At 36.3% G+C, this 15,153-nt stretch overlaps 1 protein-coding gene across 5 annotated transcripts in view; it reads right to left on the reverse strand.

Moving 5' to 3' along the window:
• The window catches only part of LOC135475487 (rap1 GTPase-activating protein 1-like), a 193,720-nt gene that overhangs the window by 126,659 nt on the left and 51,908 nt on the right, over window positions 1–15,153 (reverse strand). For 4 of the 5 annotated variants that reach the window (XM_064755407.1, XM_064755405.1, XM_064755403.1 and 1 more), the window contains exon 3: window positions 12,742–13,093. In XM_064755407.1, the coding sequence (XP_064611477.1) occupies window positions 12,742–13,093 (352 nt within the window). Of the gene's footprint in view, window positions 1–2,396; window positions 3,050–12,741; window positions 13,094–15,153 lie in introns of those variants that run through there. The other variant, XM_064755408.1, reaches the window with a different exon arrangement.

The raw sequence follows: 15,153 nt of genomic DNA on the forward strand, positions 1-15,153 counted from the left end.
TGATCTTATTGCCTGATCTCTTCTGAGCACATGAATGCATAATGTAAGAAGAACAATTCGAACAATGTAACATAAATAAGCACAAATTATCCAATGGCTACAACATCCCCGGGAGAGGACTTCACTGGCTACAACATCCCCGGGAGAGGATTTCACTGGCTACAACATCTCCTCGATAGGACTTCATTGGCTACAACATCCCCTGGAGAGGATTTCAGGCTGTGATGGGAATGGCCCATGTTATATGATGCCAAAAAGAGACTAAGCTATGGACAGAAAAACAGACTAAAAGAGCTGCTTAGTTGCAGCTAGACACTCCAGCTGGGAAAAACTGCCCCCCCCCCAAAAGTGCAGGTCCAAGCTGGTAATAAATTAATTAAGACTCCTGCAGGTAATGGGAATTGCATTTGAACACACGACAAGAGATGATAACATATCAAAAGGCCCCCGCAAATAACGGTTGTATGTACATGTACACAACAAGGTTATACACATCTTTTAGCACTATTTAATTTCTATGATGTCTCTCAAGTGTTAATTCTGGACTATATCAGTGAAACAAGTTGCTGGATTCAAATCAGAAGCCTCTTTGATGCAGGCTTGAAGACATGAAGAAGATGACTTTAGACCACTTTGCCAACTGCTGCCCCAGCAATGTTATAATTCCTGGCACATAGTTCAGAGTTCAGAGCTTGAAAAACCTGTATTACCTGTGTGTATATAGATGATATTTTATCTGTCAATATATAACATATAATATTTTCTCTATGCACAGGAATATTATCAACACTACATTTTTCCACAGTGATGCATCCCTTAAGAATTCTTTTTTCATGGCTATGATAACTGTTTAGAATGTTTTTAGCTTGCTTTTTTCTTCTCCAATAAAATATTAAAAACGAAAGGCATCATGGGGAGATCAATTAACTGTTTACTGATTCTTACCCTCCTTACCAAATACTGACATTATCTCCAGCCAATGAAGTCAGAAAGATGGTTTGTATCTTGTATGTATACGCATAATTTACATGTATGAGTACATACATGCATGTTCATTGTTAAATGGACGCTAGAAAAAATCCCTTTTACTCAAAACTTTGATTTTCTCCTATATTGGGCAATTGAAAAGGACGATTTCTAACACAGAGGGAGTATATATTTTATATCCCAATTCCTCAACCTTTTCGCATATGAAAAAGCAACTTTCAGTCCAAAATTGAACACATTTTCAAGTTGATTTTGGAGACAAAACTGCAGTGATTGGCCATAAAATAAGGAAGTACATATAAACATAGTCTACAAATCATTTTAATGGCCCTATACACTGCACATGTACTTCAACATTATTATCATGCATTCATGCCGAGTAACGTGTCAAATCAGATAAGCTACAAAAAATGAATATTTCCGCACAAAACCGCTCTCAAAAGAAAGACAAAAACACAATACATTTCTGAATCACCTGTGTATAACCAGTCCAGGTATGTTGAGCTGGATTCTTTCAGGAAAACAGAGGGATTTTTCACTGCTGGTTTGGGCCACCATGACAGGTGTCATTTACCAGCTATCAATCACCTGGTCAAATAACCGCAGTAAGATTTATCTCTGTAACATGCTCTTTTTTATCATGTGAAAACCACCATTTCACAGACCAAGTAACTTTCCCATTGGTTCACTACTTAAACTATACATGCTTTTCATTGCCTAGACGAAGCTGTTAAGGTCAGCCCAAATGTAACTGCCACTATCAACAACCTAGGACAACAAAGCTTAAAGTCAAGATCAAGTGATTTGAAGAATAAATTAGATCCATGCAATGTACAGGTATTCAAAAATGCCAATTAACAATATACCTTCGGTAATTTAGTTTAATTCTAAAATAACCAGGTAAAAACAGAGTAAGTGCAGATGATTTGGTTTTGATAATTGCATCCTGCTCAACAATACAGACAAAACAAATATAATGGGCAGAAATTAGCAGCTGACAGACAGCATGATAATCAAATCATAAAAAAGCTTGAAACTCAACAAAATGAAAAATAGTGATGCAAAACTTCTTTCATAAAGTTCAATTCTTTCTGACCTCATGTTTTATATGAAAAGGTGAATGGATTTATATCAACACTGTTGTACAAATGACTTAACTGCTGTAAATCTTTGATTTTTAAGACATCTAAAGCACTTATGCATACAATTACAATGAAAATGACTCCAAAATGATTTGTTTGTAAAGATGCAATCTTTGTACAACTGAGCAAATTATTACCGCAACTTAAAGTTCTATCACAATATTTCAAAATATCTTTTGCAAAGGGGGTTGAAAAGGTTGAAGGATTTGGGTGGACCACAATTAGCCATTATATGTGCCTACTTACATACTGAATACATCTACTTACCCCTTATCAAACGCCACCTCCCCACTCTCACTGGTCTGCAATTCCACATAGCGGGGTGGGGACTCAACAAAGTAATATGATTTAGGCATTCTCGACCTTTAAGAGTTTCCTTCACCCACACACAATTTACTCAAATTCCAAGCTCAGCACAGAATTTTTCCAGAAGTCGACTGAGTTCAAAATACATTTCCTGTTGCCCACGAAATTCACTGGTAGCAGCAATTATGACAACATGATCAGCATAAACATTGTCTGTTAAGACTGTTTTTTTTTTTTGCAGAACTACTGTGATTATGGCTTTATGCTTTTGTAACTTCTGACATCACTTTGCTGCCATCACCATGACAACATGCAACGAAATTTAAAGTATTAATGACTGTCACAGGTTTATAGTGACGACAGAAAATAACCAGTTCTTTACTGTGATAACGGTTGTCCTGTCTTCACCAGGTGGTCGGCTCAGCCTTTCACAGATAATTCCATTCGATCAGCAGAACATTCAAATAACCCGTCATTTCATCTTCAACCTCTGTCATTTGGTGAAAAGAAATTCTCAAGGATCATTCCATCTAAGAGTGTCAATCGATTTTCATCTGCAGATCAAAGATTTTTCCTAAGCTCCAAAACACAGCCAGATCAGTTCAAATTGAGAACACAAAATATCCATAATCACTTCAGCGAGAAAATACCATGGCAACCTGATGACAGCCAGCAACAACAACACACTACTGCTTTAATTCACCGCAGTCACTCAAGTTCAACATCATGATCCATGATCAGGTAAAGGCAAGGCTTCACAGAAAATGAAACCTGTGAAAGGTTTGATCTGCTGTAGGCAAGCTAGGGTCTGACTGTTAAGCATATACAGTATCGCACAACAAACCTCGTGTTCTAATTAACCCGGTCAACATCTGCTTTGCCTCAACTTCCCTGTTCCCTTTTGGAACCTGCAATTCCACGATAATTCCACTGCTCTCCAATTTCATCCCGGCAATAATGACAAACATAATCCATTCCACATGCCCTGCCGTTTTCCATAAATTATACAAAATACTTTCACCCTTTTTGTTAGTCTGTACTCCAACCACTCTTGGGACAATAATTAAATAAGTGTAGTTTCATAAAAATTGTAACACAAGGTGCAGTGAGTCATGCAAATGATTAAAACTCCTATGATCTAATGATACACCCTGCCTAATGCCGCCAACTGTATGAACAAAAATAACACCAATTTATCTGAACACAGATGATATAGTTCACACTTTTCTCTAATGTTTATAATCATCACTTCACACAGGACACGTCAGGCAATGAATCTATTACTGCAATTCCTGCCTGTTAGCAAACTTCAAACAGTCCGAGCACCCATGGGTTACAGGTAAATCCAAAAGAATGACATCTAACTTGATCACAGTGAGCAAAAACACCTAGAGCTTGTCTGCAAATGAACATCAGGTAGTCCATGTACACTATCTAGCGAACATGTAAGATTTTGAACAAATGGATTCAGGTGAGTGATTACATATTCACGTCCACAGTCGACTGATGTCACAGACAAGCTCATTGGCATAATTACAGGTAGGTCTGAATGCTCAGGGCTGCCACGCTTAAGCCTTACGATAACATTGGCTGCCGTTCACATAGCTGTACAGGTAAAACAATACATCCTGTCATGCCTGTATTGTCCACAGGTGAGATGACATACCTGACCACAGTAGCCCATAGGCCCTCAAGCTAGTAACATTATTCAAATCGATAGTCACCTGGAGGATGGGGGGGGGGGGAGCTACCCTATAATTAATGACCTAGGTCTCTTGAACTTGAACCTCTTTCTTAAATATGTTTAACATGGTTGCAAATTCATTTGACCAAGCACTGACTATAAAATAAGGTTTGGGAGAGGTGGTACCACAATGCTCATGTGATTTCATTGATATGCAACAATTTTAACAAGGCATCCATGCATGCAGGTCATTCGTTAACATAAAATTCTTCACATCAAAAAATGAAGGTATGCCAAGCCAGCTGTTTCATCACAAGTGTCAACATTATAGCCAATGTACAAAAAAGAATAGTTTTTTTTTTTTGTTTTTTGTTTTTGCAACAAGCAGCTCTATGTGAGTATGGAATTGTTATTATTGTTCTTGTTACTGAGGATGGTTTTCATGCTTTTGTCTGTAGAGTATATTATTTTGTTTTGATCAAGTTTTATCTAATGCGAATTATTTTAAGGGACAACTTTTGTTGGGAAAGTGTCACATTTCACACTAATAATAATGATATAAATGTGATGACATCGGGAGTATTCACTGATAGTTCTGTTTTCTGGCTGAGCATAATTACTTCACAAGTATTATGGCCTGGATTGTTCAGCCACGTTCAATGTGACAAACATTTACCTGTCACCTTTATCATGCTAATTACTGTACACCTGTGGACATTACAGGGCAAACCATTAAACACACCTTACTCACACCATTCAAATACCTGGAACACAGCCACATATAGTGTCATAGAAATGCATGTCTTCATCCTCAATTAAAAATCTTAAAAACATATTACGCATTTTTCACAACATGTTAACCAATAACAAGGCAATTTGAATTAAATAAGGTAACAATGTTTTTGCAATGACCGGCACAGTTTCTTGCCAATTTCCATAAAAGAAAAAAATAGTTGCTTATTTATTTGATTGGTGTTTTACACCATACTGAAGGATATTTCACTTATATGACAACGACCAGCATTATTAACACATATTGTGTTTCACCAACACAACAAACACTGCTCTATAAAATGATCATTTGCTGGCTGGCAGACTCAATACTCAGGAACTAAAATGTCATTTATTACATTATTTATACCATAACAAATCACAAAGGACATGACTTTAGTTGTTTCCTTCTCATTTTTATGGCAACCTGTTGAATAACTTGAGTTGTCTACGCTTTCAAAAACTGTTGAAATATACAGCAGTGTAAACTGTGAGTATAAATAATAGTCGCAAAACTATGTGTTTAACTGCATAGTATTCAACAGTCCTTGGTACATGTAGGCAGATACAGTGTGATATATTCCACTCCCAAAAAGCCTCAAGAAGACTTAATTCACAAATACCACCAAAGAGGTCAAACTGTTCTCAGAACAAAACATATTGTACCTCTAAAGGAAGGTCTCTTAAAAATTTGTTGTCTATATAAATCAATCATAAAGCTTTTAATACCGTACATTTGCATATTTGATTTACTCCTTAATGGCTGCATGCAAGCAGGAGCATCTTAATATTCATTAAGTACTTGAATTTTAGAAAGGTGGAGTGGACAGAATATAATCTGACAACCTGAGGGTATAAAAAAGAGTAAAAGTTGTATTACCAAGAGGGAAATCTGCTCTGAGAATAATACTTTACTTTCTGAGGGAGATGGCCCAGTGATTCAAATTCTTGACTAACTAATAATTGTTAAGTACTTTCAAATACAAGCATAATTCTGAATTCTTCCGCCATAAACTAGCATTACAAGAAGTTCAAACTTTTGTGGAATTGGTCCCCTCATCTTGGCTATCAACATGAACGAAAATATTTCCTATTCCTATGTTGCTGGCAAACCATTCCTTGTACAACCGTTCGAGCTATGAAAAAACAGCAACAAGTAATGTATAAGAAGCAATTTCTCAATTCTGTTCCCAGATATATCTCATCCGTTCACACATAAATGGACTTCTCCCAGAAGCCATTTGAATGCCAGATATGACTATATACAGCTGCATTATCTTTCAGAGTTCTGAACTTCAGAGAATAAAAATTCCTTTCTAGGTGAGGAGTTACAGTATAATATGAGCGATACATAAAACAAGGACTGCAAGTGGAAGATGAGATTCAATGCTGACCAGGTTATCCCTGTACTCTATCTTAAACATGCAAATAAGTGTAAATGGCGATTCTCCAGGTGACATTCACCACATGATGTCCTACAGGAACAGTGCAACAAGCAGTCACAGCCACAGTGATTGGTTGTTACAATCAGCTTTACACAGAACAGCTACAAAATTACCATAAACACTAAAGTTTCTTTTGGAGACAAAAACAACAATGAAATCAGGAAAGGCATAATTTTGCATAAATATATATATATATATATATATATATATATATATATATATATATAAATTCTTCAGCCACATTGTTTGTTCACACAATGTCCATTTTTGTCATAAACAATGTTGTATTTTGTCCACATCAATCATCAAATACACTACACTAAAGATACTGAGCAACAAAATTACATCTGCATGTACAAACATACTATATCATACGTTGTAATAACCACTTACCTGGGGTTCATAACAGTAGACACGTTCAGATTTGGGGAATAATTTTTTCTCGACCCCTGCAACATTTTCTTTTTGAAGCTCGAAACACCGTGGTATTCCTAGCTAAATTGGTGTACGTGGTATGTCCCAATTCTTTGTCGATACTGAGAAGTTGCAATATTAGTGAACAAAATTCTGCTCCCATGAAGCACTATGACAATTACTGCAAGGTGACAATGATAATGTTGTCAAACCAGTGTTGATCAGAATGTCATGAAGGCACAAATTCTACACCTGCTACAATGTTCATTTTCTGTCAGATTCGTTTCCGTAGTTGATATCAACGTGTGGTCCATAAACCATGCAATGAAATTACCCCTTGATTGCACTGACAACATTTATTGCTTTTAGACAATAAGTGGGCCTTATCTTAGACACACGTCCTCTTATACATGTAACCAACAAGGTCAAATCATGGCCGAACAGAGCTATTTTTGAACACCAGAAATGTTGCAATAATAACTTTATTATTTTATTAAATCCAAACTCACTACAAATGGCTTCTATTATGTTTAAAGGCCAAGTCATTAGTACAGCACTTTTGAGGTTTTTACCTCAGTGACATTTGAAAATAAGACTGTTGAATGCTCTACTCAATAACTAACAAGGCATATTGGTTTTTTCAAAAATATATGCAATACTTGTTCGGCATCAAATATTAATATTACAGACTCCATTACTTGTGAATGGCTGAAATACTGTTAAAGCAGAATTCTTGTGCAACAAAAGTTGTAGCTGGAAATAAAGTATATGTGAAATGTTTTACATTGATTTCTTCTAGGTTCATTAAGTACACAACCACCTAGGCTGCTAACACATTTAGGTATTTTCAGTCCCTTTTTCCACCCAGCAAACATGTTTATGGCAGAATTTTGTTAGATTTTATTGTTTATTTTCTGTTTTATTAATACTGTTTCAACAGAGCTCAAACAAGATGAAGTCCTATTAGTCACATGGCTATTCAGTGGAAAAATACAGAAATATATGTTGTCAGTAACTTTCATACTGGGCAAGCCATATGCCAATGAGGGTTACTGACACCATATGTGTCTGTATCCTATCATTGAAAATGATGAAACAAACTTATCCTGCAAAAGACCCATCAATTCAGCGCAGAAGACTATTGTATGTTGACAAATCACTCCAGTGATGGGACCATTGTTATTAACAACCCAACAAAGGGAGATAACCTAGTCAGTAGCCATATATAATGTTGGCTGCAGGATATGGGAATATACACGTCCCCCAGGTGACTGATGCTGTAGAATGAAAAGCAGAGTTTATTGTCTGATGAAGGATAAAACGCAAAACACTGCTTCTCATTCACTTATTATGACCACTGATCAAAAACATTATGTGTGAACAAGGAAACACTTTATTTATGACAGCATCACCATAAAAGCACAAACATGTACATGTAATTCTTCAGCTGCCTTGTTTACATGCTTTAAGTGTGTGCTTACTGATACGTAATTTTCATAAATCAGCCCTGACTAAAATCTGCGCATACAACTGTTCACTTTGCCACTACAACTGGCAACTATAACGTAGTTGTGCCATATTCAATTGCTCATAGCCCTTGTTTGCCTGGCAGTGTAAAAAACAAAATACTAAAACCGGCTAAGCCACTATTGGTAGTCTTTCAAACATGACTTTAACTTGCGATGATCAATCATTATCTAACCTTAATCAATCAATGTCATGTACAGGTAACTTTTTTAGCGAATTTTTTTTATTTGCTGAAAATGGGACCAGCATTTCAAATTAATCTGATTTTGACATAAATCAATTCCGTTGTCAGATAGAAGTTACCCTAAAGTTTAGTGTAATAAACCATGAAACAATTATATACATGCATATTCTCACACAGAACTTCATTCACATAATTACACTATCTTATGCAAAAAATTACTGTCATTCTTAGCAAAATAATGACAGAATACTATATTAATGTAACTTAATATACCTTGAGGAAAGCATGACAGACACACTTCATCTGTATATTAACAGCACCAACATTCCATAAGATAAACGCTCTCTTGTTCACCTAGATGATCAAGTTCAATGATTTCACAATTCTGAAGATGTACTCTTTGCCCTAAGCCATCTATATCACAATACATGTCTGACATATTTCTGGTTACCTATACATGACTATATAGCAGTTCCACAACATAAATTTCTCATTTACTTGTACAATTACCCAATTCATAATTAATCTATTAAAATTATTAATCATGCTGATGTCAAACCAGCAAAGACAAAAAGGCCGGTCGCTACTTACAGGCCTAATGTTCGTTATCATGTTATACAAGTTAGTCAATTTAGGGGAAGTACTGGTATTTATTCACAAGGGTGAAATCATGGGGATAGAAAACGACCCCATCATGCTAAGTCTGGAACAAGAGCAGATCTGTACATATTTGTAGGTATACTAAAGGTAATCAGAAGTCAATTATCATTTAACCTGTGTACATGTAGTTGTTTAGGTAGGTGGAAGAAAACAAATTTGTTTTTCTAAAACTAGTTTACTGGAAATAAAAACTAAAATAGTACACAAACATACATAATCTTTTATCATGAGTGCACAAGAGTTAAAACCTTTTCGTATGTTTGCAACGTGTTTATTTAAGCACATTCTGAAGGCAATACATGTATTCTGAGTAGATTAATAAAATTAGACTTATTGTGAAGCTCGGAGCTGGCCAATCCACCTATTTAGGATTGTCTCCAAAATCATATTATAAATGTGCATAAATTGCTCTGAAAGTTGCTCTTTCAAATGTGAAAGGGTTGAGGAATTAGGGTAGCACTTTTGATTGGGGTAATACAGTAAAACTTAGCACACTATCACCACATACATGTAGCTAAATGGCCTTGTCATCTAATTATACTTAAGGACAATGTGACGATAATGTGACTAGGTCGCATGTGCATGGTTCTGAAGTCAATCCTTTACCAGTTATGACCACATGAAAATCAAGATACTAATTAACATGTCAAATAATTAACACCAGAGGAATTAATTTCACAGATAAACCATACCTAACCCAAATTATTGTTCACGTTGTCTAGATACAAGTTGTCGAGATCTGCCACCTTTATGAAAGATGCCTGAACATAATACATGAATGACAATTCTAGAATTCACAATAAATAATCAAACCTACTGCAGTGTACTGCTCTGTCAACATTGGTGACAGCAATACTGTACATGGATAGCTCACAAATAAATATGTCACTCAAAATTCAGAACACTGGGTAAATAATATACATAACGATGGAGTCACAACTCAGCCAAAACTGTACAAAATAAATAAAACCTGAATCTACAAGGCAAAACCTATGGTGAATGTAAAAACGTTCAATGCATGAAGGTTGGTAAGCTTGCTATGCTACATAATTATGAAGGCTTACTACCCATAATGAGGTGTTAAAGGGTAGGCTGATATTAAGTTACCTGTGTCAAGAATGAACTGCACAGTATATCTATGATAAATGAACTTAGATTTCGCCCGTAACTGCCCCATTTCTTCTCAAATTTGGAACTTTTCCAAAAGGCTGGTAAAAAAATGTAATATTCTACTTTGAACACTACAAATATCTGTCCCAAATTTAAGAATTAGGGTATGCAAGTTGCACACATCTGGCAGTTCTATTGATTTTAGAAAGGTTTTTTTGAGGTTTGCCAGGAAGGCAGGACGATATCCTACTAGAAAATTTAAAATTTCCACACTACAACTAATGACTTATTACATTTATTTGTCTCTAGAAGTGTTATTATGGGGGTAAAGTTTTAGGTCCGTCCCCATAACAATCATCATAATTTTCATGTTTCTAGTGTGCATACTGCATAGATCTACATGTATCTTGTGATATAACCATGAGCAGCATTATAATAGCTGAATAGCATTATACCTGGGCTCCCTCAAGTCATGAATCTGGGTGTGGAATATATGAGCAAGATGTATTAATTGCTATAATATCTACATGTTGTATAATGGGATAAATAAAATAAAACTAACTCTCGCAGCTATTCATAACATAATTTTTGTTGCCGTAATTGTTTGTGGTAGACAAAGCATGACCAAAAAGCAACATATGTGGATAGTAACCAACTTCAAATTAACCTTCAGTTAGACAACTTGTCAATCATTATGTCGGACTGTCAATCATTATCTCATTATGGAGAATGCTGCCCGCCTAAACAAAGTCAGCACCCAGCTGTATATAGCCTCGTTCCCGTATAGCCGACGACCACCCACCTGTATGAGAAGATGCCCACCTGGGATGACTTGCCCAATGAGTATGATTTCTCACCAACATACCACTCAGGCTGCTGGTGAACACCAGTGAAACTTTCCTGATACATACGTATGCGTGTATGCTTGGGGTTTTACATCATACTTAACAGTGTTTCAGTCACCTGACCACAAAGAGTCATTAGGTGTGAGCACATATACTGTGTCTACTTGTGGCAGGGTGAGTCCATGCCACCAAAGTGCTGCCCCCACTGAAGTATCAGGTGCAGACACCTCACCCCACCCGTTCACATTATACTGACACTGGGCCAGTCAGTCTTGTTCTCTACCTTTAACCTCTCAGTGCTGAGCACAAAGCGAGGCAGCAACAAGTACCATTTATCAAGTCTAAGACCCAACCCTAGTTTCAATTCCAAAACTCCGACTTCGAGGCAGATACTCTGACCATTAGCTAGACCAATTTAGTGGTCAAAATTTTCCTGATCACTGCTGGTGAACACAACATTTTGAGAACACTTGAGTCTCATCACAGAAAAAAAAAAGGCCACTGGGCCAAAGGACCTTGCTGATTTTTTTTCTTTTTAAATATATATTTGGCTGCACTTATGTGATTTCAACTTTATTGTCTGCCTTTTATTTTGTTTCATGACTTGTTTAGAACTAATTAACAAGCTCATTTACTCATTATACCTCCTCTTCAGGAATAATTTCCTTTTTTAAAAATTTCTAAGAAAATGTGACAAAGAGAGTCATAAAGATGGCTTAGAGCCTACAGCAAAATCTTTCCCTTTTAACCCCAATACACACATTGCTGAAAATAGTTCAATTTACTACCCATGTAATTAATGCAATCACAGGTTCTTTGTTTTGTTTGTGACTTGGCATATGTCAGTTTTGTAGAGTGAAATAAATCCAAATTGCGGGTAATGTCTTCTGGTACTAGTTACGTCACAATAGCAATAAATTGTAACGGCAACTGCGTTCTGTATATAGACCTCAATCACCAGAGCTAAAACTGCACCATGCTACATGTTTGATATCAATAAAAAGATCTATGCGTTTAAAGCCCAATTCAATGCACCAACATATGTTGCAAAAAAAACTACCTGCCAGAACCTCAGTGATGTTTACTGTATCCATTGAAGTTTATTATATGTTTATTTTATGTTTTCATTAGGTAATCAAAATATGTTTTTCACGTGAAGTTTGGTATGTAAAACTGCACTTTCAGTATCATAAAATGATGTCCACACATAAGTTTTTGTGCTAAGAAATTAATCCAATTTCTCAAAAAAGCTCTTCCATGTAGTTGGTCCTACAAGGTGGATGAACCATTCAAAATCATTCAGAATCAAATAAAATGTGTCACTTGAAAAACACTAAACTTGGGGTGAAATACTCATCAAATTGGCTCCATTTCCAGATGAATTACTCAGGTGTAGAATTAGAAAGTCAAATTTACAAAAAGACTGCAAACTTTTTAGGTGCACTGGCTAAAAGGTGCAGCAATGCACCCTTAATTTTGAGCCCTGTTACTCATATTCCTTCAATAACATATTTGTATCAACTTGAGAAAAACCTGGCATGGGGATTAAATGTTGAGAGTAACTTCTGCATGGAGATCCTCAGAGGTTCTTTCAGAGCTTATAGCCCTTTGTTTACTATCTGACAAGATTACTGTAGAACCGACTGAGACAGAGAAGGGTACTCACGTATAGCACTTGAAGCACTCCGGGTGATAGATGGCGCCCTTGGCCGACACCCTGTCCTGCCCCATGGCAAACCCACACAGAGAACATTTCTCCCCGTGGAAGGTGTGGCGGAAGCGATTCCGGATGCTTTGTCGCAAAAGTTTTGGACTGCTACACAGTTTTGGGCTCCTTTTTGGGCTCTTTGGACTGAGCGGGTTTTTCAAGCTAAGTGGGCTCACTGGGCTTTTGGGACTGACAGGGCTTTGGGCACGTTTATCCAACACCACATCTGCAGGACAGGAGTCTGAGCGCTCCTTGAGCTTGGGCGGTCTCGTTATTGCTTTCCCGTCTTTTCGGGCTGACGGTGCATCTCCTGGAAGGCAAAATTTGAAGCAGACTTATTATTCACATTCAGGAAACATAAAATGCTAATACATTAACAGCAGCCTAACCACTTCACAAAGCCATAGCTGTCTTTTATGTGATTTTAGCACTTATTTTTAAGTTTATCAATATTAAAATTTTGACTACTTCATAAATGAAACCCGTGACCTAAGCACTTTCATTGCAGAGACATCCTACAGAAAAAGGGTCTCCATAAACAAATCGGCATCAAAAATGTAAATGTTCAAAGAAAAAAACGCCCAACCAACTTTTGCTTTGTCAACATGCTATTTCACCCACCTTTGTCTATCAAATTCAAAGATGTTGGTCTTTTCAAATGTCTTTCTTCACAAGATGCCATTTTAAAAATTGTCTAACTGAAAACTGCACCCAGTCATTCAATGTTCTCCTATTGAGTAACAGCATAGACTTGTATGTAAACAGGGTCAACAGGATATTCTGTTACCATGGCTACGGATAAGTGGTTAATTGTTATACAAATTCAAAATTTGAAGACATATCCCAAAAACCGAAGTGACATGATCAAGTTACTGTATTTTTCTCTCAATGTATCCATAAAGCAATAATGCTGAACGAAGGTTAAGGATTTGTTTAAACAATCTAATCCTTTCAATAAACATTTATATCATGTACAGTATATGTGTGTTTAAAATATCTGTTCTGTTAGAGTTAAGGGAAGTACAACAATAAATAGGTTAATTACACTTCAGTTAATATGGTAAAAATTACAGAACTTCATCAACTATTTTGATTATGGCTTTAAATTTCAGCATCACTGATTAGTTTTCAGGCACATAGATATGCATGCAATTCAGAGATTGCAGAGTGAAGAAGCAAATTACATGCATACGCTGGAAGGCGTGTCCCTTAATTCAACAACGACAGGACATCCTGAGTAGCCAGTTTTTTCCTGTCAGGTATCTGCACACAGCTGATAAATATATAACAACGTCAAGTTTACGCAAAGACTGAACAAAGACAGCATATATACATATGTATACTGTATGTATATTTTCTGAGTGTTAACGAAATCAAGACAGTACTTCTGATCAAAATTAAATGTTGAAAATGAACTAGTAGATAGAGGCAGCTGATGCACATCTTAGAGGAAAGAGTCCTGTGGACAAAATCCAGCAGGCAAAAGCTCCATGGGCTAAAACCTCATCCGTTAGAAAGGTTTAATTACCATACAGTGTCAACAGAATTCTTACTTTTACAGAAGTCATGGTGGATGAACTACATGTGAGTGCTTGCAACAGAGAGAACCCCTTCTAACACATAAGCAGAGGCACACACGTTTTTATCAGTTTTAGAAATGACAATTATTCCATGCTGTAATTATTTATACCAAATGCATCATTCAAACTCCATGTTGTCTAACATTTTTTAAGCAGCAATTTGTAAACATGGAGTTTTATGGCCAAGTATGGTTCAAAAGTACAGAAAGATCAATTGCCATTCTTGGCATGTCCAAAAGCTAAAGCAAAACTACACAAGATGTATGGCATATAAAGCAGATATTTCACAGCTTGTGTTAAACTTTCTTTCTTTTGGTTTGCTCTTATTCAAAGAACACATCATTTTCTCAATACTTTGTATCCCCCGAAACATTATAGTTTACATTTGATAACAGCGCAAAAGTAAAATTTGATGCTTCAAGTCCGCCATACTCACAAGTCCCAGCTAATCATAATTGCTTCTGCCTTTAAATACATAGGAAACAGTTAGAATTGTGGTAGACGCTTCAGGGAATGAACTTATATTTGGAATTAGATAACAGTTTGATATCAAACAAAGTCATTTTCTAGTACAGTGTTCAAACTAACTCACTTCCCCATGGAAGTAGTGCTAAATCTGACTGCCAGATTGGGATAGGCTTAAGTTAAACAGCCATGTTTTAGACAGTAGCAAAGTCATACCATGAAATTCCAATGAACAATAATTAAATATCACATTTTATAGGCTGTTTCTGGATACATTCTTCAGGTTAAATAAGAGGAGACAGTTAAATTCCAGCAGAGATAGTGG

Source organism: Liolophura sinensis, chromosome 9 (assembly GCF_032854445.1).
Source record: "Liolophura sinensis isolate JHLJ2023 chromosome 9, CUHK_Ljap_v2, whole genome shotgun sequence".
In the NCBI taxonomy this organism is placed as follows: domain Eukaryota; kingdom Metazoa; phylum Mollusca; class Polyplacophora; order Chitonida; family Chitonidae; genus Liolophura; species Liolophura sinensis.